The sequence below is a fragment of the Pelecanus crispus genome, chromosome 1 (assembly GCF_030463565.1).
Source record: "Pelecanus crispus isolate bPelCri1 chromosome 1, bPelCri1.pri, whole genome shotgun sequence".
NCBI lineage: Eukaryota > Metazoa > Chordata > Aves > Pelecaniformes > Pelecanidae > Pelecanus > Pelecanus crispus.
The window spans coordinates 200,566,839-200,593,676 of NC_134643.1; the positions used below are offsets into that span (position 1 = coordinate 200,566,839).

General features: G+C 36.3%; 1 protein-coding gene across 4 annotated transcripts in view; it reads right to left on the minus strand.

Moving 5' to 3' along the window:
• The window catches only part of NBEA (neurobeachin), a 532,307-nt gene that overhangs the window by 430,131 nt on the left and 75,338 nt on the right, over positions 1-26,838 (minus strand). For all 4 annotated transcript variants that reach the window (XM_075727933.1, XM_075727935.1, XM_075727932.1 and 1 more), the window contains exons 2-4: positions 6,790-7,021; positions 380-480; positions 33-128 (exon numbers count right to left, since the gene is read on the minus strand). In XM_075727933.1, coding sequence (XP_075584048.1) covers positions 33-128; positions 380-480; positions 6,790-7,021 — 429 coding nt within the window. The remainder of the gene's footprint in view (positions 1-32; positions 129-379; positions 481-6,789; positions 7,022-26,838) is intronic.

A 26,838-nucleotide genomic window follows, 5' to 3' on the forward strand; every position in this document is an offset into this window, starting at 1 on the left:
CTCAAGTTGTAGTATTTTGGTTGAAAACTTACTGCAGCACTACAGCCTGGGAAGTTGAAAAAGGTATCGGGCCCATGTCTCTGTGGCATCTGATTAAGGACTGATAATAGTTTAACTGCATGTCTTGGCTGTGAAAACAAGAAAATTGCACAGAAGTCAGTACAACTATTTTTGTACTTTCTAGGCTACAACGGAAAGTGGACGGTTTTCAAACAACACAGCAAATTAACTCTAAAGCAGTTAGCAAAAATACTTCATAAACATATGTTCCATCAACATGAAAAAAAAAAATTCAAGTTTATATGTCCCAGGAGACAATTTATGTTAACTTCAGGCTCTAATGGAATGACACTTAATGCTTTATCTGATCACAGCTTACCCAGATTCCATTTTCGCCTCGAAGCATGCTGAACAAAAGCTTCAACTCTTTGACAGTGATGCTGTAGCTGGCAAGAACCCCCAACATATCAACTAGAAGATCTTCAAAGGAAAATAAAGTTATTCTGAACTCTGAATTTCATTGTTTTGACAAAAAAGCTGAAAAAGTTAATACCTTTAAAAGTAAGTGTATTCACAACTTCTAAAAATCAAACTTAGTTGCCTTAAATATTTTACAAACAATTTCATATTCTCATTGTTTTAGTTATTTTAGAAATAAATGTACATAAGCAGTTTCAGATTTTGCATCACACTTCGATCAAAGTATCTATTAAATTTATGAAGAATTAATTCTCCCCATTTCACAACATTTATCATACATTATGAACTTCTTGCTTGCTCCTTTCTGTTACATACTTTTGGGATAAGGGGGTTTCTTCATTCTTCTGAAGTTAGTATTTTTCAAAAATTTCTGACCTAAAAGATGCTTGACATTATTATTTAACTTAATCACAGCACATTATACTAAGAATGTGTATGCTTCCCACAGTTTTGCTACAGTAATAATGCTTCCAATTTTTACCAGAATGAAAGGCCGGGGGAGAAAAAAACAAACAAAAATCCACAAAAACCCTCAAAAAATCATAGTGAGAAAACAATAAAAGACCACAACAAAAAGAAGTGATCAAAATTGCTAATGAATTTATGTAATACACCTTTCATTAAAACATCTCAAAACCCATAAACTTTTAAAGTAATGGCATTACATAGCCTGCCTTTCAGAGAATATCTGTATTTTAAAACAGAGAATTTCATTTTAAGAACTTGTTAGCTTGTGGGATGCTGGATGTCACCTTATACACCACACTTTCTTCTGGAATAAAAGGCATTACTAAGAATTACTACTTCCTCTAGCAGGAGAAAAACCACTTTGCTTATCTTTACAGATGTGGCATAAGAAATTTAATTCAGCAATCAAGCAATGAAGTACAGAGTTTCCAAAACAAAAAAATCTATGACACAATAGGATCAGCATTAACAAACTTTTTCAATCGGCTCAACAATCAGAAAATTCCCCCCATAAAACTTGTAGAAGACATGAATAAGCCTATGTCTTATTTGCAGGACCACATGTTCTCCTTGTTCATTAGTGAAAGGACGACTCTTACGGGTGCTGACAAAGAGTAGTCTTAAAAAGCATCCATCCTTTTCAAGGACATTTCGCATTGATGTTTTGCTTTAAAACAAATTTTCTCTCTGCAAATCCCTACGTATGTGTGTTTGAGTAAAACCATCAGTATCTATTTAACTTGTTCCACTATGAAACCAACCTCTGGTCCTCAGTAAGCAAAAGGCATGTGTGAAGAATGAAATATCATTTAATTTACAGGAGACATAGTAAGCTGTTCAGTGCGTGAAACTGCATGTCAGGAAAGGCAAAAGAAAAACACTGTAACTTGCAGACATTTTCACCATAAGATCTGAATATATTCCTAATGTTCAAATATAGACTTTTTTCCGTTTCTTTAAAGGAAGAGTTTATTTAATCTTCTCTTTAAAATGAGTGCCATATTATATCTGTGACAGAATTTCTTAAGGGAAAGCAAAATAAAGCTAAGAAAACTAAACCCATCTTCTACGATGGTGAATTCTATGACTCGGCTCCTCCTCTAGTACCTACAAGCATCTGCCCCCTTCACTGTACAGTCTCCAGCCTGCAATGTGAAGCTGGCAGTGATTGCACATATTGTACGTGATCAGAAATTGAGAACAGTAACACACTGAAAACTCAGCAAGGGAAATCAGCACAAGTGCATACCAATCTTTGTCTGAGAACTTCCCAATTCTTATTTTGTAGTCTTAGCTTGCTTTTTAGATCAAACTACTTCAAATTTTGCTTCCTTTGCAGAGAAAAAATGTTGTGTAGAAGCAAAGTCGTTTGGTGAAAAACATCATTAAAAAAAAAAATCTTCTAACATAGATGACAAAAGTGTAAATTAATACAGTGAAACACAGAAATGATTGGCAGGTTTTTAAAATTACTGAACATGTGCTGCTTTGTTTCATTGTTATAGCCCTGTACTACCTTATGGCACAGAAAATTTCTTATTTCTGCTGAAGATTTTGGTAACCCACAGGCATTAGAAATACATATTTATAAATAATGAATAAAACATTGATGGACAGAAATAAACGTAAGCTCCCTAACAATGTAACTCTGGGCAAAAGAAAGACCTGAAAGATTGAAGCCCAACAGTAACAAGTAAAGATAAAAGCAAAGAACATCTGTGGAAGTCAAAGCATTTAATGCTACTTAAAAATATTGCTGTAAACACCTGTAAAGAAGGTTTGTTTCTTGTTTCAATATAATAAGACTTAAAAAGAACTGTACTCCATTACATCACTTTATTCATACTTATTAGAAATCTCATATAACAGAGTCAGTCCACACCTGGTTTATAAATCCCAATAATCCACTCATCTATAAATGGACAAAGGTCACAAAACATACTACAATTGGATTTTTTTAATGTTTACTTCTTTTTTTATATTAAATAAGATCACATGTGTAACTGGTATCTATGATCTCATTTCAGAAACAAGACTGTGTAAAATAATATTAAGTCCAGGCACCATTTCTCATTTTTAATGCGTTTCTAAAATGCACTGAATGCAGCAGATTTCATTTCTGTTAATGCCACCTTCTGACTACTTTCATACTGAGCAGTTCATATATGATCTATAAATTAACCAGAAAACTTGAAGGAATGCTTAATTCAGCCATTTAATATGCAAATACAATGGTAAAAGAGCTTGCCTGTCTTTCAAGTAACAATGAGCATATACCAAAATGATTGGTATGGCATTAACTTTAGCAGACATATTAAACAACATTGGAAATGCAACTTCAGGAAAACTACCCTCATGCCTCCTTAACCTTTTCTGTCTGTTATTACAGACAGCCATGAAATTGTGAATTTTAACTCTGTTGGTGAAGTAAATGAATTTCTACAGGTTGGCAACAGAGAATGTGATAATTTTGTAGTTTTTCTTACGGAACCAGTTGAAAGAGAAATGCTTGTTAACAGCCCATTAATGACAGAGCAGTCAAAACCTAACATCTTTGCTTAAAAACTAGGAACCATTTCAGTGCTTAAGAATTAAGTTCCAGCAATTTTAGACCAATTACCTACAGCATCATAACAAAACTGCGGGAAATAAAATGGGGCTCAAGGGAGACGTATCCACTCTCACCCACCATTCAGACTTCTCTGAAGGTACTACAGACACACTCTCCCAAACAGTCTCTCAGAGCAGATGATCTGCTTCACTACTCATCACCTGGAAATAGAGAACTGTAAAAACTGAATCCCTCAAGGAAGCTCCTGTACAGCTGTTAAAAAAAAAGTGCCAATCGCCTATGCAAATATTTTAGTAATCTTTTCCCCTTAACCATTGATAAGACGGCTGACCATCCCCTATCTTATTATAACAGATTATCACAGTACAAAGATGACTTCTGACGGGTGATGATTCTAGAAAGCAAATTGGAATACAAGTGGCAATGATCCCATCTGGATTGCAATTGAGACTTTCAAGATGATTAAGCTTTTATTCTTGACCACAGAATCTGCAAAATCTCAGGAAGTGGGATATTTAAAGTGCTGAGAAGCCTCATGAATCTGATAGTCTTCATCTAAACAGACAGAGAAGTTCTTCTCACTGCAAAAGATTGGGTACATGTTTATTTACTTTTATCTTACTTTCATAAAACCAGAGGAGAGTGGCTTCAGACTTCTACTGGTACTGAAAGTGTGCTGTCAGAACATAAAACAGAGATTATGCCTGTCTCGTCTATTTAAACCTTATCTAGGTCTAATCACAGCGTTTCACAAAGGAACAAGTGAGATGACCTAAAAACAAACAACCAACTCCCCCAAAAAACAAATAAAAACCAGAAAACCTGTACCCTTCACAGAAGATTAAAGTCAATTGCAAAACATTGGGCTGACAGAGTATTAGCAACTGTTTTGGGAAGAAAGTGGTACTAACTTCCTAGGAGTAAGCATTAGCAAAGCTCTTGATCAAAATGTCCTCCCTGAACGTTAAAAAACCTGTTGCTACAAAATTTGTTACTTTATTATCTGGGTTTAGAAAGTTCATAGAAATATTTGGGGCAAAGCAGTTCTACAATCATCTGGAGTCAAGTATGACCTTAACATCTGCATAGCAGATTAGGGAACACAGACACTGCATTAGTTGTCACTGATTTTTTCATCAAGTGCCTACCATTGGACTAGTTATTACATGTCCATATTCATTATTTCTGACTTATTACTAACATTGTTGCCAGTTATAAAATGGTGGTGAGGTGCTTTCAGAAATCAAGAGATAAAAGCAAAATGATGAATTTGGTTGCTTCCATGTCTTTGTCAGAAAAATTCTCAAAACCAACACACTCATCTATTTACAGTTCTCAGAGAAAGACCCTACAAAGTGGGATTCTGTTAAAACCCTGCTCATGATATACAGAAGACTATTCAGATAATTTGACACACATTGTACAGCTAAAATGCCATCAGAACTCCAATTTTCAGTTTTGATTTTAAATTAAATATGTGCTCTCTTCATCTGTGTAAGTATATGGAAGAGCAAGCTTACTGATCTATTTTCTGTGGAAGGTCTCTTTCTCAAGTACTGTGTGACCACTCTCAGAACAAGATTAATGGGGTAGAGGCTCCGTTATTTTTTTTATTAATGTACTACCCCTGGTTTATATTAATAGTTGTGATTCAGAGTGATTTTTTAATTCCCAAATGCTCCTGGAAGCCAGATCCTATAGTCTTGATTTCTGACTTCTACAATTAGTTAAGCATTTTTTAAAATTTCTCTCTAATAGGGACATCATCACAGTTATATATGCCACATACAGAAGTACTATTTAGGGGAGCCCAAATTGGACAAATTTTATTGCTGATTACTGATGTAAGCAGAGTATTTCCATGAGTGAAACCCTGAAAAACTTCAAGATAAAAATGTTTGTTTTCATCAACTAATGTCTTATATTTAACACGGCATAAAACAGTATCTTTTCCCTTATACTGTTCTGACATATTTTCCAAGTCCTGCAAAACAAAACATACTTGGTGAAAATCATTGGTTGGTGAACCTACTGATGTTATACTTCAGTCTGAATCTTGCAATACAATATTTAGCATAACACTTCTGGTTTTAGCATTTACGCATACATTTCTAATCAGCAAGGTTTTCGCTAAGATTTGCTTTGAAATACAGAATGTAGCTTTTCAAATACTTGATATTACAGACACCTTTACGCTGAAAAAGCCCAAGGACAAAAAACATTCCTGAATAAGCCACTTTTCATGCTGTTATCCTCCTCTTGTTTCTGGTCTGAAATCCTCACTGGTTTACTGTTCCACAAAGCCTATATCTGTGTCAGGAATCTGATCATCAACTAAAATCTTAGAATTAGGGAAGACAAATGTCTTCAGTCTTTCAAAAATGCCTCACAATTTAAATATCCTACTATCAGTCCCAGCCTATATAAAAATGAAGAACTACCTTCACAATGAGTTGAAAGAAACTGCTTGGCTTAAGCTTCTCCTCAAGAAAAATAAGCAGTAGATAAATACTTATCATATGTAGTTCTTAGCTGTCATATTTAAATGTGAGAACCAAACCTGCTCCTCTAAGTAAGTAATTCAGGATTACAATCTGTACCCTACTACTAACAGGACGTAGTACAGAATAACATAAACTCCTTCAAACATTAGCTGTGCAACAACTTCAAAAGTTACTTTCAGTAAGTGAGCAAAGTATGCTATTTTTTTAATGCTGTAAAAAATTATAGGATGCTAAAAAACACAGGTATAAAAAAACAAAGAGATATTAAAGGGAACACAGCTATACATTATGAAATGATTGTTTAACACAATCCAAATGTCCAGCGTTCAAAGCTATGAATAATTTCTGACATGCTGTCAGATGTAGGTTATATTTAAAGTGGATCTTAATAACAATTCTAACATCTGAGTAACTCAAAATTATCACTGCACTTAAAACCTAAAATATTACCTTGACAGGTAAGTAGTCTAACATGTACTGTTCTTAATTATGTTCAAAATTGCTTTTTTTTTATCACTAAGATAACTTTGTCTTCTCAGATGAATTAACAGGCAGTTATTTTAAACAATGTATCTACATACATTTTAAACTAAAGATATATTTTTGTCATTTTTTTGAACTTGATAAAAAAGTACTTCTGACTTAATAGCAGTACTAACCGAAATATCACTAAGTAAAAACCAAGATAACCCAAACACTTCCATAATCCCAAAATGTTGACAGTTCAAGAATGTAATAATGATTCTATCAGTTGGCAAATTATACCTGCAATCATGTCGTCCACAGTACTCATCTTCAGCAGTACCTGTTCAATTAAGCCAACTTCCGTGCTAGTCTGTAAGTTACGGACACTTTTACGTAGAATTGCTGTGAACATACTCCAGATTTCTGCTTGGCATGTGACATCACAGTGCTCCAAAAGCTCTGACATGCACGTAATGCTCTCTGCATCCTGGATTATAAAGTTCATCTCTAGATCAAATTCGCCACCAACCAGCTACAAAAGAAAACAAGAACAGTATTACAATGAGAAATACAGTTTAGTGTTTTTCATACCTTCATTGCGACCAACACTTGAGTATTTTTTGCATGAGAGAGATAATTTTGACAGAGAAACTCACAGCTATGATCTGTAAGACAGCAAATTAGCAATCATGCTATGCAAAACATAGCTTGTACAAAATATGCACACTAATATAATAAAATATTACTTTCAATTTTGTCATACAACACTTTCATAAAATAAATTTTAAAATATTTTAAATATTCCTTCCTATAAAGTCATTGAAATGGTAGCCTGGCCCAGAGAAATGTGGTGCAGAAGTTGCAGAACCTGAAAAACTCAAAAGCAACTGAAGCTTTCCTACAGTTCTCTGAAGAGAAATTTGCCTACTCAGGAATAAAAAGACACTGAAACTAATTTAGCTATGTTTTCTCCTAATATAAGCCAACATTTGCCCTTAGTTATGTGTTTGCAAGACCTTACTGCCCTTTCCATTGTACCACCCAAATAGGCATGTTGTCATGCTCAGAAAAAGAATCAGTGATCTGCTCTGGACCAAAGCAAACACAGAAAACTTGCTTAATTATACCACAGATCAGTTCATTGTGTGGCCACGGAAACCTACTGCTGGTGCAGGGGCAAGAGCACTGGGTGAGGAACAAGCACTCAGATGAAAAGTGATTTAACAGCAGTACTGATGAAATTATAGCCTGACTCCTATCTACCCGACACCTGCAAAATACTATCAATGTCCTGAGTGCCAATCAAATATCACAACTACTGGGCACGCTGGGGAAAAAAAGGGGAAAAAAAAAAAGAATTAGCAAAAATTTGCAAAACATATGGTCAAGACCACACATGTCTTAAGGAATTGAATTCACCAGTTTCAATCAGCCACTTGCATAACTTTAAAAAGAGGAACTCAATGTGAAACTTAGTTTAAAAAAATAGTCTCCTTTTAATGGCAGAAACATCTTTCAATTTTGAAGGAAACAAAGCCTGACTCTTATGCATCGTACTTTATCCTAGTAACCTTGAGTAACTTTGAAAGCACCAATGTTAAATTTCAATAACTGCAAATACACAACCTAATTCAGAAAGGCAAAACAACAGAGTAAATTAATTGTAAAACAGTTTTAAGACTTTCCTTCTATTTGTTTCAGGCAGTTATATAATTAAAATTGCAATAATATGTTTTAAATTAAATATATTCAAGGAATGCATCACTTAATAGTGCATAACTTCAATAGTCACTTTTAATAGAAGGCTATTTCATAGCCTATATAAAAGCAGTTGGTATTGCCTTCAGATTAAACTCCAAACAAGAAGCAAGCTGAAATACTATGCAAACCTCTTTTTGATGGTAAAGCCTATCTAAATATTTAAAGTCTTCTTTCAGTCCCAATCTTCAGACAGAATTAATACAACTAACCAAGGACTAGTTTTGGCTTCTACCCTCATTCATATTTTTCATCCACTTACAAATTACTTTTTCTCTATCAATTAATTGCTAACAGCCAATTTATAATTTTCTAACATAAAAGCTTCTAATACGCTAGATAAATAAACTGACTACCTCCTTAGTTCCCCTGAGACATTTAATTACATTCAAATAAAACTATTATCCTAATTATGATTAGGATTTTAGTTTAGAACTTGTGACTGCTTATCATGTATTTGCATATTTGGTAAACACATAATATTTACCAAGGGCAGGCAATAAAACTGTCAAAACTAGAAGCAGGGTATTTCTATGGTCATTCTTTAGAATCATGAAATAGTTTTATGGAGGAAAACACAACACTTTTCAAGAAATCCAGGTGGAGTTTTATTTCTGAAAACAGCAGTAACTGGTACACACTTCACCAGCAATCTGGGTTGTTCTTTTTTCAAGTATATCTCCACCTGGATGAGCCTCTCTGAGACTACGTAAAAAAACCACAGAGGTAAAACAGCCACATGTAGAAGACATTCAATTAAACTGTCTTAGATGCTTATCCTAAGATGAAATGAAGCACCTTCTGGAATTGTCTACTTCTTCCCATTTCTTTCCATGCAGGAAATCCAGGATGAGAAATCGTGTATGTGGAGTCTCCACCCTTGGATACATTCAAAAGCTGTCTGGATATAGACTTGGATAACTGGCTCTAGTTGGTCCCGCTTGTGCAGGAGGGCTGGATCAGAGAACCTCCAAGATCCCTTCCAACCTCAGCAATACTATGATAATATTTAGATACACAACTTTCAGGTGAGATGAATCCCACCATTTGTTTTTGATAACAGATGGACCTAAAACCAAGGAAAAAACTAGTAATACCTCAGCTGGAATGCAGAAGTTCAATACAGACTGATCCCCCTTTCCTCAAACACTATTAATTATAAAATTCTTGTTAATATAAATTAATAAACTAACATAGAATGGTTAAAACAGACTAATTACAACAGACTAAAATAATTCACAACAGACTAAAATAATTGAAACTGTATTTGCTTGCTAATGTAAATTAATATACTAATATGTAACATTTAAAACAGATTGAAATAGAGCTCACTATCAGTCTGAAGTGATGGGATGTTTCAATACTATTAAAAACAAGTAGTCTGTATATATAAAATATCTCAGTGAATCTGCCTCAAAAAAATACACTGAATGCTAATAAAATTGGTTTTATGGAGAATCTTCCACTGGGCTATGGACTGTCTAGTAGGCATTACAATTATTTTACTTGTCCATTTGCAGCCAGACATTTATAGTCCATCAGAACAACTGCTTATTTCACCACAGAGAACATTAAAATGTACCTGATTTGCCCTTAATTGCAGTTTAAGCATATTTCAGCCACTAAAAATGATCATAATTATCATTAAAATCAACTTCCTCAATAAAGGAAACAAATTAATGAACCAACTAATGGTGATGGCAAAAATTTAAGGAGGTGGGGGGACAATTACTTTTTTAAAGTAGTCATCCTGAAAATCAACATAAATGAAAAATATTAAGAGTCATGATAAAAAGAAGTTTAAGACGACAAAAAAAATCTAAACAAAAAAGAAGTGACTATACAGAAATAAACGACCATGGTTAAACTGTGTTCAAGAAGTAATACAAAGCAACCACCTCTGCTTTAAAATGTGAAAAATAAGATATAATTCAGCCAAGAAATGAAGTAGAACATTCACTACAAAAAAAAAAAAAAAAGCATTCTCTAACAACATTTCTACACCTGCATTTCCCAAGCAAAAGACAGTAGGTAAAGAGGAATAACCAGTCAGTTTTCACAACAGAGGGAGGTTATCAGTGGAAAACCACAGTGATAATGAGCTGGTAACAAGTGCAGATACTAATGAAAGGACAAGTTTGCTGAAGAGCCAAAAATCATTAAATGCAGCTGAAAAACACTACCTACTGAGAGCTGCAAAGATCTTTCTAATATCAAGTGGCCAGGCAACAACAGATAAGAAGAGTTCAAAGGTAGTAAATGCAAAGTAATACCACATTATTATAGTTTTACCCATATGTACAAAATGACAGGCTCTCAAATCTGCTATTATCAGTCAGAAAAGAGATCCTGGAGTCCCTGTGGGTACTACTTTAAATAACTAAGCCACATTAAAAACTGTCGGTAAGCAACTGTAAAAATTCATAACGAATTTGCAACTTTATAACTTGGGTACAATTCTGGATGCAATACCACACACAAAAAATGTAAATCATACTGCCATAAAGTAACTTATTTTTAATATAACATGTGAAGAGTTCTGTAAGTAGGACAAATTTCAGCTAGAGTACAATATGAACACTAAGCTAGAAATCCTTACTGCAGACAGTAGTATACCACCCATAAATCAGTGCTCTTTCCATATCATAGATCTCAAACACAATCTTTTTTCTTATGTCAAACACTCGGTCTTAATTTGCATTCTTCAAGTGAACATTTAATATTCAGTAAAGACCATGCTTTCACTGTAATTAAGTATCTTGAATTAGTACTTCTACTTTGTCAACTTCATGTATCACTTTTTAACTATTCTGCATCTTTCACAGCAGAGCTGTAAGAAACGAAGCAGAAAACTAATGTTCAGATCATGGTTCCAAGTCAGATGAATATGGCCAACAAACATAACTCCTCCTGAAGAAGTACTGAACTGGCAGTTACAAGCAAATTAGGCTATCTTCCCTATCCTGAGGTTGTTTACAATGACAGGTTGACATGCCTTGCTCCAAGAACCTATGTTAACCTGCACCACCATCCTCAAAAGCAGAGGCACTACTCAGAATCTCCTTTTTTCCGACTACTGTGGCCATTCCTCAGTAAGCTTCTGCCATTCATTATGCAATGGAAGTCTTTCTTCCTCAGCTGCTGCATCTATGCAGAACTTAGGCTGGTCTTTTATGCCCTTTTGATCTAGAACAGAGATGAAATAAAGAAGTTGCCTACATATTCTATATGACTGACAGTATATTCAGATCAGTTCTTGAAATGGAGTAAGATATGTGCTGCTGAACATCTAGAGTTAAATTGTTTACTTGTGAAAATCAGAGTTCTTCAGAATCAGATTCTTCAAATCAAGTTCTGAAGAACAGACTGAAATGAGGCGAGGCGAGGCGAGGAGAGGAGAATACTTACAGTTGGAAGGGACCTACAACGATCATCTAGTCCAATTGCCTCACCACTTCAGGGCTCACCAAAAATTAAAGCATGTTATTGAGGGCATTGCCCAAATGCCTTTTAAACACTGAGAGGCTTGGGGCATCGACCACCTCTCCAGGAAGCCTGTTCCAGTGTTTGAGCACCCTCTCGGTAAAGAAATGCTTCTTAATGTCCAGTCTAAACCTCCCCTGGTGCAGCTCTGAACCATTCCCACGTGTCCTATCACTGAATTCCAGGGAGAAGAGATCAGCACCTCCCTCTCCCCTTCCTCAAGAACCTGTAGAGAACAATGAGATCACCCCCCAGTCTTCTTTTCTACAATAACAGGTAGCTTCTCAACTTGAAAATCCATCAAAGGAAAACAGAAAGAAAAGAAAGATGGCAGTCAATCTTAGAAGAAATAAACGAATGGAACACCAGGATGATAATGTTACTGAATGATGAAAAATTAAAAGAAAGCAGAGGTCAGAACTTATTCTAGGAGGATTTTACAAAAAAAACATGGAAGACATGAAGATTTTTCAACACAATTTCATCTGTGATTAAAAAAAACCCAAACAACCGCCAAGCATAAGGATCTTAAGAAGAGATACAAAAAAGTATTTTAGAGGCATGTGGTATTTTCTTGCTTAAATGTAAAACATGAGCACATTCTGCTAAAGAAAGAATGACACAGTAATACAAATACACAGTAACAACAATAAAATGTGAAAATCTGAACTACAGGGAGATCAAACAAAACATCTTTCTTTGCAATTACTTTCATGTTAAATATATAAAGTATCAAAAAATTCTCAGAATAGTCTATTTTTCCATATTCTGCACTCATACTTTGGAATAAGTTTTATGGTATGTAAACTGGACATTTTTGTTTACTTTAAACATTTTACACATATTTCTGTGGTGGTACAGACCCCTGGGCCACTCTGAGATCCCAGGAAAAGCCCTACTGTGCTGTTATCTTGGTCCTAACGACTTGGGCATCAGGCAATCTCTCTCCACACCTGGGCTATCTGCTGCCTGAATGGTACATCAGAACAACTCTGCACAAATTGTGGCCAGAGTGTAAATTACTGACCAGAGCCAATCATCTTGAGATCCTATAAATAGCAATCCAAGAGGGAGACCTCTTTGAGCTTTCCAGGACCACAGCAGGTTGTGTGACCCAGTGTCTTCCCCTGAGCTGGGATGCCTCTCGGTAGATTTCGCGAGGATTGAAGAATTGCCCATAGATTTCGTGAGGATTAAAGGATTGTCCGTAGATTTTGAGAGGATTGAAGGACTGTGTATTGATTTCATGAGGACTCAAAGAACTGACTTTGTGAGGTTCACTGACTGTCCGTTGATGAATGCCGGCACATAAAAGTGAGTAATTCACGAAACTCATGAAAAGGGAAATTTTGATCACAGGTTAACCTCGGGGTGTGTGTGTGTGCAATTTGTCTACATATATATCCATATATACTATCCCTACTCACATAAACCGTTGACCAAGTCTGAGACTAAGATTGGACCTAGCCACACCTAGACTCCTCTCTGAAAGGAGTTTAGAAAGCAAGGGGGTCTATTCTGAATCTCGTGACTCAATGGGAGGGTCCCCCTTATCCCCTGCACCCAAAATCCCTCTGTGTACCTGAATTCTCCTTTGTGTACTTCTGCCGTGTAAGTAATAGAGTGAACCTTGCCATTCTCAAGCCTTTAACTAAGTCGCTGTCTTGATTATAGCAAATTCCATCAAATTGCTGTTTCAAATTGGCTGATGCTTAAGTGTTGTTAAGAATTATATAACCTAATACTGTGACCTATCTCAAAAACATTAAAAAATCTTAAATTGCTGCTAACCAAAGCCGTGTAAAAAAATCATATTCGCGACAATTTCTCCCTACTCCTTGTCTGATTTGTGGTCTTAAGAACTACTAACCTGTACAACTGAAACTTACTTTTAATTGTTGAGAATACATTTTTTGGCAGAGTTTTTGGTTTCTTCAAATGTCATCTTAATTACAAGGATGCATACAAGGAGAAAAAGGTATTATCTATAACCATCCACTGCTTCTTGTCTTGTATGTAATCTGTAAACACTTTTGGGCAGGCAAAGATATTTTTTATTTTCACATTTATCCAGCATAAACTGAAATTTGATCCTACTTATCTACAACAAAACCGAAGCTCGCTATTGTAACCCCTTTTTCCCCATCTACATTAACAGGCTTGTATTTTATATATTTGTCTTGATCAAAGAAAGTATATTAGAACTAATAAACCAAAGCCTTCAAACATCTAAATCTCTAAATTTGCTGTTCATTGCAGTCAAAGAAGCACTTCTTTCTAGTTTGCTTCAAGTTTGATTCCCATCTGCATTTATTTCAATAAAAATCAAGAATATAAATCCTACAATAGTCAACAGAGTGCCACTGAAAAACTCAATTATCACACTGCTATAATTACTATAACTCTAACAACATCCAGGTCAGATTTGCACCAAGGCACTCCTCCACTCCCTTTCCAAATTAACTACTTTCACATTCACACTTGCTCTACCTTTTCTAAAGCCAAGAATAAATGAGGACATATCACAGTCAACATGACAATTACTCTCATCTATTTTGGACTAGTTTGTGAGAACCAGTTTAGGCTAAAATATATACATATACAATCAGAATAAACAATCTTCCCTTGTCGGTACAGGAGGTAAGCAGTTTGGAAACAAAATTATTAATTTGCTTCCTCTCCCTGATGTTCATATATCTTTTTAGGCATTGCAAAACAGCTGACTTGGCATTTGGCACAAATTTGCACAGGGAAAGAGCTGGAAATAACCAGCCGGGATAGGAGTGAGAATCTCTTAAAATACCAAATCAATCATTTGTTTTAAAGAGAAAATTGGGAAACTTTTTACCCTTGATAACAAAGGCCATCACATAACATTCAAGAACAATTCATGTTCGAACTGGAACATCTTTTCTACAAAACAACAATGAATTGATTTCATAGTCACCAGTGACAGTTCAAAATATGTGGAATCAGACTGCTACTGCTTCCTTTACAAAGATAGGACTCCAATTCAAGCACTAAACACAGGAGTCTGACAAAAGTGGTGGTGGACCCAGGCATTAAAAAACAAATTGCTATTTTCTGGTCATTAGCTAAACCATTAAATTTCTAAACAATTCATTCAGGTTTTTATGAAGATTCTTCTTCAGCTGCATGAATGAAGATTTCTTTCAGTAAAAGTGTTTAGAATGCAAAATAAACTTTTCAGTGACCAGTATGTGTGCCAACCACATATACTTGTTAACTGAAATATATCAATATGACTACAGAGAAAAACACAAGTAACAAAAACTTAAAGCTGGTATCTTCCATAATGGGTACTTTTTTTTTCCTTCTTTTTTTAAATGCTTAATTGTTGAATGGAGTCCTTTAGAGATCCAAATTACAGGTATGCATATCTGGGGTAATTTTCAAAATTCTCTGTACCATCAATGGAAAGTAAAAGGTGCTTCTGGGAAGTGATTCATCTCACTGGTTTTAGATGCAACATTATGATGAAATAAATCTTTCCCTGGGAATGTAGTACTTTTCACTGACTATAAAAGGACAACTAGTTCAGACAGGCACATCTAAAGTTATGTCAGATTAATCTTACACAGTGTGCTCACAGTATGGTTTATAATCAAATGACAGCACTAAAAAGACTGATTCTCCTGTGAATCACCACAACAGCACGTAATTCTACACATTACCATACCCTTTTTAAAGGAGCCTGCATTCATCTTAGCTTCAAAAACATTTTTATCCTGAATAACATATAGTACGTACACAGCAGTGTACCACTAACGGAATGCTACCTAGTAAGTTTATTGACAATTTTAAAGTATTCCAAGAAAATAAAATAATTTAAATGTCTTTTATACGTGCTGGGAAAATATGAATGAAGTAACACGTTCAGCTTCACTTTTGGCACTTTCAAGCATGAGCTTGTTATTATGCAAGTTTAAAAATATTTCAGTGAAAGATTTACTTTTAATTTCTTATATTTTATTTTGGGGAGGAGGGCACTCCTGTAGGTTTGTGTGCTGCCTCTGGCTGGGATGGAGTTAATTTTCTTCATGGCAGCCCATATGGTGCTATGTTTTATGTTTGTGAATAAAACAGTGCTGGTAACACATCAGTGTTTTAGCTATTGCTGAGCAGTGCTTACACAGCACCTGGGCTGCCCGTTTCCGTGTCCCCAGCAAGCAGGCTCGGGGTGGGCAACAGGCTGGGAGGGAACACAGCCAGGACAGCTGACCCCAGCTGACCAAAGAGATATTCCATACCATCATGCTCAGCAATAACAAACACTGCGGGGTAGTCTTTCCAAACCAGAGGTTGTACAAAGACTGGCTGGGCATCAGTCTGTTTGTGGGAGGTGGCGAGTGCCACCTTTGCATCATTTGTTCCCCACACACACTTATTAAACTGCCTTTATCCCAATCCATGAAGTGTTTCTTGCTTTTGCTCTTCTGATTCTCTCCCCCATTGCACTGGGGGGTGTGTATGTGGGAGCAGGTAAGGTAGTGGGTGCTTATTTGCTGGCTGGGATTAACCTACCATGGTGTAAAACTTTTGGCTTCTGTTGTCAAATTTACTTCACACAGTTTTGCACACTGAGCAGCAATGCTCACTTCAGTAAACTCTAATGAATCTTGTATAAGTGATCTTAACAAAGTGCCAAAGGGAAAAACTGTAAATTACACAGTAGCAAACCATAATCCGATACAGCAAACTTTAGTTAAGAGTATGAGCCCAGCTAAACTTTAGCATGGCCTGCTGAGTTCTTCCAAAAACATCACACTTCAATGTTTGTCTCAGAACATCAAAAACCCAAATTTGCTGAATACACTATAAAGCATGTTTATTCCCCACTTCAAACAAGTCTGCATGTTACACCACTATTGTACAAGGAAAGCATTTTATCATGCCTTTACCCATCCTACAGTCATTTCTATAAGTCAATAGTTTCTACAATACCTACAGTTTTTCCTCTTTTTTTAGATTTCAGACCTTTTTTCCAAGCATGAAGAGAAACATTAAAAATTTATCTGAAATGCTTGGAAGACAACATACGTTGTCAAAGAAGAAAGGCTCTATAAGCAATGGAGATTAACTTTGTACTCACCAATGTCCTCCTGTTGTCATTGTTACCTGCCTCAGGACATTAGCTTTCTTGGGACATAAACCAGGAAGAGACAGTAAAAATTATTATGAGAACTATCTACTTCCCTTTAATTTCTGGGAGGACAGCTTTAAGTAACATCACTGGCACCAGCAGCAAGATTTTCTATAATGAAAGGACAAAGCTAGCAACTGCCAAACTGAAACTGCCTTTGTTGTAAAAAAATTACACTCAGGTTTATTAGACACTATTGATGCTTTATTTAAAAAAAATGCTATAGTTATCTAAACAATCATCCTGCAGTTTCACATGGCAAAGCTGGCACAATGCAGCCCGAATACATTGCTTAAAGAGGGTGTGAACTTTCATCTTCAGAGGGTTTTCCAAACAAAACAAACACGTTAGAATATGTAATTATAAACAGTAACAGACACGAGGTGTATGTCTGTCAAAACCCATTTAGTCCAGTCCTGTGATTCCAGTGCTCCCCAAGTCCCAGAAGAAATGTTTGTTCATTTGATAAGTCCTGCAAAATAGCAGTTGTCAATACTTACCTGACAATAATGGTAATGCTTAAGTAATGGTAATGGTAATGTTAAGTCACTTCAGCAAGCTGTCCCAAAGAAACACCCTTAATGGAACTGTACCTAAGAAACAAAGTTTTCTGTGTATTTAAACTGAGTTATATGAGTCTCCAGGTATTATTCCAGGCTCTCTTCATCAATTCTTAGTATCAAAATTATAAGCTGCTTTGATGCAAGAAGGGAAAAAAATCATTTTGTTGTGCTGCTCAGAAAACCTGTCCCCTGTACTGGGTCCTCATTAGCATCCTGCAAAGGGACCCGGACAGGCTGGATCGATGGGCTGAGGCCAACTGTATGAGGTTTAACAAGGCCAAGTGCCGGGTCCTGCACTTGGGTCACAACAACCCCATGCAATGCTACAAGCTTGGGGAAGAGTGGCTGGAAAGCTGCCTGGCCAAAAAGGACCTGGGGGTGCTGGCTGACAGCCGGCTGAACATGAGCAGACAGTGTGCCCAGGTGGCCAAGAAGGCCAACAGCATCCTGGCCTCTATCAGGAATAGTGTGGCCAGCAGGAGCAGGGAGGTGATTGTCGCCCTGTACTGGTGAGGCCGCACCTGGAATACTGTGTCCAGTTTTGAGCCCCTCAATACAAGAAAGACATTGAGGTGCTGGAGCGTGTCCAGAGAAGGGCAACAAGGCTGGTGAAGGGTCTGGAGCACAGGCCTTATGAGGAGTGGCTGAGGGAACTGGGGTTGTTTAGCCTGGAGAAGAGGAGGCTGAGGGGAGACCTTATCGCTCTCTACAGCTACCTGAAATGAGGTTGTAGTGAGGTGGGTGTTGATCTCTTCTCCCAAGTAGTTAGCAATAGGACGAGAGGAAATGGGCTCAAGCTGCGCCAGGGGAGGTTTAGATTGGATATTAGGAAAAATTTCTTTACGGAAAGGGTGGTCAAGCATTGGAACAGGCTGCCCAGAGAGGCGGTGGAGTCACCATCCCTGGAAGTGTTCAAAAAACGGGTAGACGTGGCACTCTGGGACATGGTTTAGTCTAGTCTACCCTTAACTGGTTTAGTGTGGACTTGGTAATGTTAGGTTAATGGTTGGAATGGATGATCTTAAAGGTCTTTTCCAACCTAAATGATTCTATGATTCTATGATCTGATTTTTTTATCATGATGAGTTGTTGAAATTATTTGGCTGAAACTTCATAGCAAAAATAAACCCCAAAGCCTGATGGATGGACACAACAGTCTACTATTTAGTTTAAAACGAGCACAATGCCAAGGCATGGTTTGAACTATATTTGTTATATTAGTAGGAATGCTGTAGTACTGCAGTACATTAGAATTGTGGTAACATATGTAACGTAATTATCCAGGTCAGATTAGTTGAGTTTTATCAACTTGCTCCTCTGATAATATAAATATCACACAGAAATTCAATAAATAAAATACCAAAGACATTACAATGGAAAAAAGAGTCACAGGACTGCTCTTCTGAATGGGGTGCAGATCTGAAAGTCAAATCAAGAGAAAAATATTGTAGAGAGGTATGTTGAGAACACCTTAAAATTAGAATTATGTGTACACTGCAATACCATATTCTGCATACCAATATTAATGCAAGTGTGCATGCAACCAAAGCATTTGGAACAACAGCAGATCAAGAGCAGCCAAGTATACACATGACTTACTGAGACAAGTATCAATTACACTCAGATACACCGCAAGCCTGCATAACTCAGAGTTAACAGTTTGACTCAATGGTTTGCTATGAGAAAATTTCAACTCCTCCTCTCCCCTGCCTTTTTAAACACATACTTGACAACGCCAGACCTTTTCTAAGTATCACTGAGGCTTAGACAGAAAAGAAAAACCACAAAAAAATACGAAGTGGGCTATTTGGCACAAAGTTCTCTACCTGTTCTTTACGTAACGGTAAAGAATGCTTGATATTGGGGTAGGACAGAAATTAGTCTCATAAAGTTCAAATATCTGCCCTCATAGAATCATAGAATGGTTTGGGTTGGAAGGGACCTTAAAGATCATCTAATTCCAACCCCCCTGCCATGTGCAGGGACACCTTCCAACCTGGCCTTGAACACTTCTAGGGATGGGGCATCCACTTCTCCGGTCAACCTGTTCCAGTGCCTCATCACCCTCATAGTGAAGAATTTCTTCCTTACATCTAATATAAATCCACCCTCTTCCAGTTTAAAGCCATTACCCCTTGTCCTATCACTACATGCTCTTGTAAAAAGTCCCTGTCCAGCTTTCTTGTAGGCTCCCTTCAGGTACCGGAAAGCTGCTATAAGGGCAAGCTTCATTAGCACAACAGTAACTCCTTGATATAAAAAGTCCTACCTTAGAAGGAATGCAAGAGGAGACAGTTTTAAAGTCCAACACAGGACAAATTTTACTCACTTAGGAAAGCTAGAAGAGCAATCCAGTTACTTCTGACAGAAATGAAGACCGGTAAGGGCATTTTACATACAAGTACCTAACTCAGAACACAAATCCAGAATTCATCCTTCCCATCTAGTGTTCCCGTGTCACCAGAAGGAGACTCTTTTCCCATTTATTATACCAATCTCCAACAGTCCTTTTCAGGCCACAGCAGGATATGAGCTTTTAGTTCAAGATGTTGAACCCGAATACTGAAAGACTAAGAAACAGAACTTGCAGGTTTATTTTCAGGGAAGTAAAACCAAAACTATTCTCAAGCTTGGAACTGACAGCACCAACTTGTTTTCACTTTGTCTGGTTTAGCTCCTCTTATATATTCCTTCTGATCTAGACTTAATCAAACAGGGATCAGCCTGCTAGATAAGGGGACCTCCTTACCTTACCTTACTAAACAGATATTCCTAGTTCACTTTGTTTATAATACTTCATAGCCCATTTTTGGCTCTCTTCTCTCACTTTCACAGACTTCACTTTAAGCTCAAGATACAGATGTAAGTACAATATAAGCTCATGACAGGTATAATAAGCTTCTAATTTCCAGGCTTCAATAACCAGTTATATTTTAAAACAAGTTATCTGGTGGTCATTTAGGGTTGTGCTTTTTTGTTTGGTTGGGTTTGCTTTAACCTATCTTTTGTTTCCAAGCCAGAAGAGAAGCAACAGAAATTGAAATAACTGAGAGTTACCAAAGTCACAAACCAAATGTACTCTGAGAAAATAAATGGCTTTTGCAACTACTTTTGTAGCCTCTTCTAGCCTCTTAAGCTAATAAAACTACGCACTTGCACCACTCTAGCTTGCACAGGCAAATCTAATAGGTCACGAGCATCCCTTACTTGTTTTTCAGCCATTTACCAATTTCTTTATGGTGACTTAAAAAACCCAAACTTTTTCAAGAGTCACAATGTATACATGATTTTTTTTAAAGTAGTTTGAATAATATATTCTCTCTGTACAGCAAATCTTGAAGAGGTTTAACATAGTTATGAAAGAACACCATCAAAAAAGTTGAATTAAACTTTCAATAATTACAGTTTTTAATCTAATGTGTATTGCACAACTAACAGTATCACACAAAATGTTTGTGCAGATAGCAATGTCTGTTTTTAAAAGAAAACAACTGAGAAATCCTGCAACGCACATACTCCTGCTTCCTCAACTTCACATACAGAACTGAACAGAATGCATTTCTATAAATACTAATAGATTATTTTAGTCAACAGACGTCTCCAGTATTCAAAACATTTGGGTTTTATTTTCACAGATAACAACATCCGTTATTATTCAAATGTACTTGTCAAAGCATTTTTTTTTCTTTTTGTTAATTCACAGATGCATTCTGTGACTAGAATACATTGCAACAATACAGTTAATGGAATTTTAGTCGTGTAACATGGTGGATTTTATTTCAAAATAGTCTGTGGGATGGTTTCCAGGCACATCGAGGACATAGAACTTAAAGATTATAGAAGGAAAACGTGATAAAGGACGTTAACCATGAGGATTGTGGTGTTATGTTGTACCTACACGCTTTGGCTAAGATCATAAAAATAGCCACGTACCATCAGGACAAAGATCTACCTAGCCCACTATCTTCTTCTAAACGGCCATCATACATTGACCCTTGGCCTGTAAATCCAAAACAAATAGCCTGCAGGCTTTCTTACTGTCTCCTTCTTTCCCATGAGATAATCAGAGAGGCAAAATGGTTGCTCTCTGCTGGCACTACCTGCTTGTTCCTCACTATTAAGGAGCCGTCTTGCCCTTCCCCATTAGCACCTCTTCTGCAAGCTCCCACTGGACAGAGAATGTGCAGACTTTGCCCTACCCAGGGCCTCACTGTTCTGCTCTGCATCCCCTGCAAACTTACACAGTACAACCTGTCACTTGATTGCCATTACGAAGCAGGTCTCTATCCAATACACTCTAACAGGATTGAGACAATATTATGTCCTGTGTCCTTCCTGAGAACCTGTGGAGACAAATATTTCCCTAATTACCTGTTCTGTGATATTAAATGAAATTTGGTTAACTGAGATATTCAGCAGCTAACCAAGAAATAATCTACTTTTTATTCTAAAGGATATGACTATCTGAACATAAAGAAAAAGAAGTTTAACCTAAGTAGCTTTCATACTGCAATCAGGCTTCTATAAAACAATCAACATATGCAATTCACTTACCTTGCTAAACACCACTTGCCATTAAGCCAGTTTGCTTTGTTTTTATATTACTGCACTGGTGTTTGGTAAAAAAAGGAATTACTTACATTCCTCTCATTAAGATTAAGTATCTATTACCGATTTTAAAATTAAATAATCGATTTTTAAAGTGTCCCATTCTCATATCCACTTTTCTCTTAAATTTTTGTTTTCTTTAGGGTCTTTAACTGCTTTTATTTTGAACTGAAACACTTCCCTCTTGTCACAAAACAGTCTAAGACTCTGAAAAGCCTGGAAACTATAAATCATGGCTATGTAATATTTAAAAGCAGAACAATTCCAATGAACTTAGTTGTGACAGTGCCATTTTCCAACTGATACATACAGGTATCAAAAGTATCCTGTTCACATTAATGCTTAATATTAGAATGGTAGCCCAGGAGAACCGCAACACCAAGGATACATGATCTCAACCAATACTGAAATGAGAGGTGCGCAACAGCGGTCTTACCCTCCACTTCACGTTGCTGAAAAGCAGGAGCTTAATGGGAAGAACAAAGAAGTGTCCTGAATTCTCAACATCCTGCTGCTGGCTTACATCAATAATTTTGAGACACCTGGTAACATTTTTGGTATCAATATTTTGAATCATTCCAACAGCAACGCTCATCACCAGTTTGTGAAGCTCTACATTCAATTCCAACATGATCATTTTCAGCACTCTTCCATTTTTAATTAGATGCCAAAAGCATTAACTACTTACTGTACAGCCTTTTTTTACCAGAACTTAACATGGGAGAAAACAACCCAGTGTTTAGGCACAATGAAAAGCCCTAGCTAATTTCTGTTCAATGACTCTTTATTGATTATAAACCAAATGTTGGACACATTATATAGTTCCATTTAATTCTCTACATGTGACATAACTAGGTAAAAGAGAGCCAACAGTAAATGACAAAGTCCCAGTCAGCATTCCTTCTATTAAAAAGACACATAGATTCCAGCAAATAATATAAAAAAATATAATCTATAATTGAGTTAAACTTATTAATGGAGCTTGAACAAAGGCTTCCTGTAGAACCTACCTAATTCTTCTTAATGACTGAAATGCCTGCTGACTATATTTCATAAATAAGCACAAAGTCAAATGTATAAACAACCATGGTTTTACCTCAAAGCTTACTTCATTCCCTTCATAAGTGCATTCTGTCATATACATTAATAGCTATCAATACACTTATAAATCTAATTACTTAGTATAAAAAGCATTAATCATTTATCAGTAAATACAATAATTTACAATACCATAATGTTGTTCAGTATATGATAAAGTGCAGAAGGATATAATCACATTACACATACATGTGAATTATAAGGTGTCTGGGTTGGGAAAATTAACAGCAAGACTCTGTATCAATGGAATCACAGAATTGTAACTCCTGTGGCTTCTCAGTTTTGGTAGCCTGAAGTTTGTTAAATAATCATCATCTAAATTTTCAAGTAAGGCCAGTCCATACCTTTTTTTTTTTTTTTTTTTAAAGAAAATCAAGAGAAGGTATACTATTTGTTACATTTTTCTTGTCCTCAAAAGTGAGCAGGATGCTAATAAAGGACAGGGATTGGGCTTTAAAAATTCTTTTAAAACTTCTCTAAGCCAAATATTTAAGTCCTCACAAGAAGCTCCCCTTGGTTACAAAGGCAATTACTGATACTCAGATTTGTAAGACTAAGATTTTTTTAACCAGATTTGTCAATATTTGTCCCCTTTCCTTCTCTAAATAACTCTCAGGATAGCATAAGATAATTGTTCTGTTTTATGACTGGTCTCCCATAGGGTTTTAGCTGTCATTAATGATTTAAGACTTTTTTTGTGCAAGGATAAAACCTAAAACCTCAACCGCTAAAGGGAGCACCACACAGACCACAGAGAAAGTTGTTTTACAAAGCCAGACCTGCATCCCAATTGCTTTTTTTCCCCTTTTTAATTTATTATGCAACTCTTCATCCAATGAAATCTTTTCTTTAACCTGTAGAAAATAACACAGTCAAGAACAAAGGCCAGAATTATACAGCAATATAGGAGAGGTTAATAATGCAACTCTAACCACAAAAGATAATTTTGAAGGAGGAAACTGAAACGCAGATAAATAAGCCTAAGAAACAATTTATCAGTGGTCAGAGAGTTTCCTTATGTAATAAGCTTGTTGGATCTCTTAGTTGTTCAGCTTTCCCAAACCGAACACTGTTTCATGTACAACTGCTTATATTTTTCACCTTTTTACATGATCCAGAGGCAAGGGCAACATAATTAGCTTAAGTGCAATTATGTACCTACAGCCAAGATAAGAGTGAAAATTTTGATTTGTTCTAATACTGTATGTGTTTCTTCCCTATTTTTTTACTTAGTATTATGACTCTAGTTTGTTACACAAAGTATCGCAGCATTTGGAAAATATATACCCACCTTTCCAAAGGTGAAACCCGTAAGGAAATGAAACCAAATTACTGTGGTAGGAAGTCCCTGTACAGAGAACAAGGTTATCTGAATATTGTGCTAGTTCTCCCATTGTGTTTGCCTAGTGTTACTGTTTGAACTACTGCTCAAGAATATAAAACCTGCAAGAAGGTCTATCTAACCTATCCCAGTGGCAAAATGCCAAATACCTACAAAAAGTATAAGAACAGGATAAACATATACTAAATTTTCTCCATTATACAGTCCCAGCCTCCCACTACATGTGACACAGGAATTTCTTGATCTAGAAATAACATCTTTGTTTCAACAAGCTGATGGATTTCTGTCCTGGTTTCAGTGGGATAGAGTTAATTTTCTTCCTAGTAGCTGCCATAGTGCTGTGGTTTGGATTTAGTAGGAGAAGAATGTTGATAACACACTGATGGTTTAGTTGTTGCTAAGTAGTGCTTACACTAAGTCAAGGACTTTTCGGCTTCCCATGCTCTGCCAGGTGCACAAGAAACTGGGAGGGGACACAGCCAGAACAGTTGATCCAAACTGACCAAAGGGATATTCCATACCATATGACGTCATGCTCGGTATAGAAGCTGCGGGGAGTTGGCTGGGGGGCAGCGATTGCTGCTCGGGAACCGTCTGGGTATCAATTGGCAGGTGGTGAGCAATTGCATTGTACACCACTTGCTTTGTATATTATTATTACTATTATTATTACTACTACTACTATTTTACTTTATTTCAATTATTAAACTGTTCTTATCTCAACCCAGGAGTGTTTCTCACTCTTACTCTCCCCCATCCCACCGGGGCAGGGGGAGTCAGCGAGTGGCTGCGTGGTGCTTAGTTGCTGGCTGGGGTTAAACCATGACAATTTCCTTCCATTAATTTCTCTGATTAGTTTCTGAACTCTCATCCTTTTTGATCCTTAACATCCTATAGTAGAGTCCCACGGTTTCCGCATGATTTGTGTAAAAATATCTTGTTATACATCTGCAATAGGATGATTTCATTTCAGCCTTCTAGTTCTTGCATTTTCAAAAGCCAAGAACAAGTGTTTCCTATCACATTCTCCTGTTTATTCACCTCTACCTCAAATATACTTGGTCATCTCTTTTCCAGGCTGAACGGTCCTACTTTGTTAAATCACTCCTCATCTGAAATCCATATTTAATCATCCTTCTTATCGTTCATACTTTTTGCCAGTTCTAACATTATTCTTTTGGGACTGGAAATTACCAGACCTTCATACAACATTCAAAATATGGACATATCATTAATTTATACAGTTGCATAAAAATACTTTATTCATCTTTTCCTTATTAATGATTCCTAATATTTTATTTGCTTTTATGATTACTACTAAGTGCCAATTTTTTTTTTTCACAGATCTAATATAATTGTGAGGCCACTTATAAGAGCATTTGTGAGACAGCACAGTTAATACAGGGTAGCAGATATGAAATGAAGGTAAACCTTCTATTACTCTTTATGAGATAAGGAGGAAACAGACTTCTGAAAAACCTTTCAAAAATGTTAACTAATAACTGCAGTATGTAACATGAGCACACATTTCTCTGTAAACACCACCAAACATCTCCTTTCCCATTTATGATTCCCATCATAAACTATATTTATACATAATTGCTAAATACAGTTTACAATGAAAGGCTAATTCCACTACTAAAGAATTTGGATGCTAAATCCTCTCCTCCCCCAAAACAACATTAAAAAAAACCCCAAAACAGTACCACTCTCAGCAACACATTATCCCTTAGTTGGTTTACTTAAAAAACGCAAGAGAAGTGCTTACAAAACTATGGTTAACAGGCAACATATCTTTTCAGCAAAATACTCCATCACATCTTGACATTGCTTCTATGTTTTCACACTATACTTATTCATCATTTACTCAACTAATGCCGGCTGAAGCTTGGAGGGAACACTTAAGGATGCACTGTTATGGTCTCTCCAAGACTCAGACCCAGAATTTGAAAACAGTAGTCCTGTGGTCTGAGTTTCAAACACTCCACCTGCAAAACTAATTACACAGTTCCACTTGTACTAAGCATTCTTTTTAAGGCATCATGTAACTGGGTAAAACTGAGATTGCATATCATTTGGTCTGATTACAAGATAACTACAATTGAAGTGTCAATAATTACAAGGGTAGATGTTACACAGTGGAAGAAAATCAAGTGTGCTTCATTGCATTAAAAGAGAAATTTCTTAGAGATACATATGGTTATTCCTTTAACATTATGTTTAGTTGATATTTACATAACTTGAATATAATTTCAAATCACATAATCTACAGACCATGACACTCTTCTTGGTTAAAAACACTTGCCAAAGTGCAAAAATTTTTATGACAATTT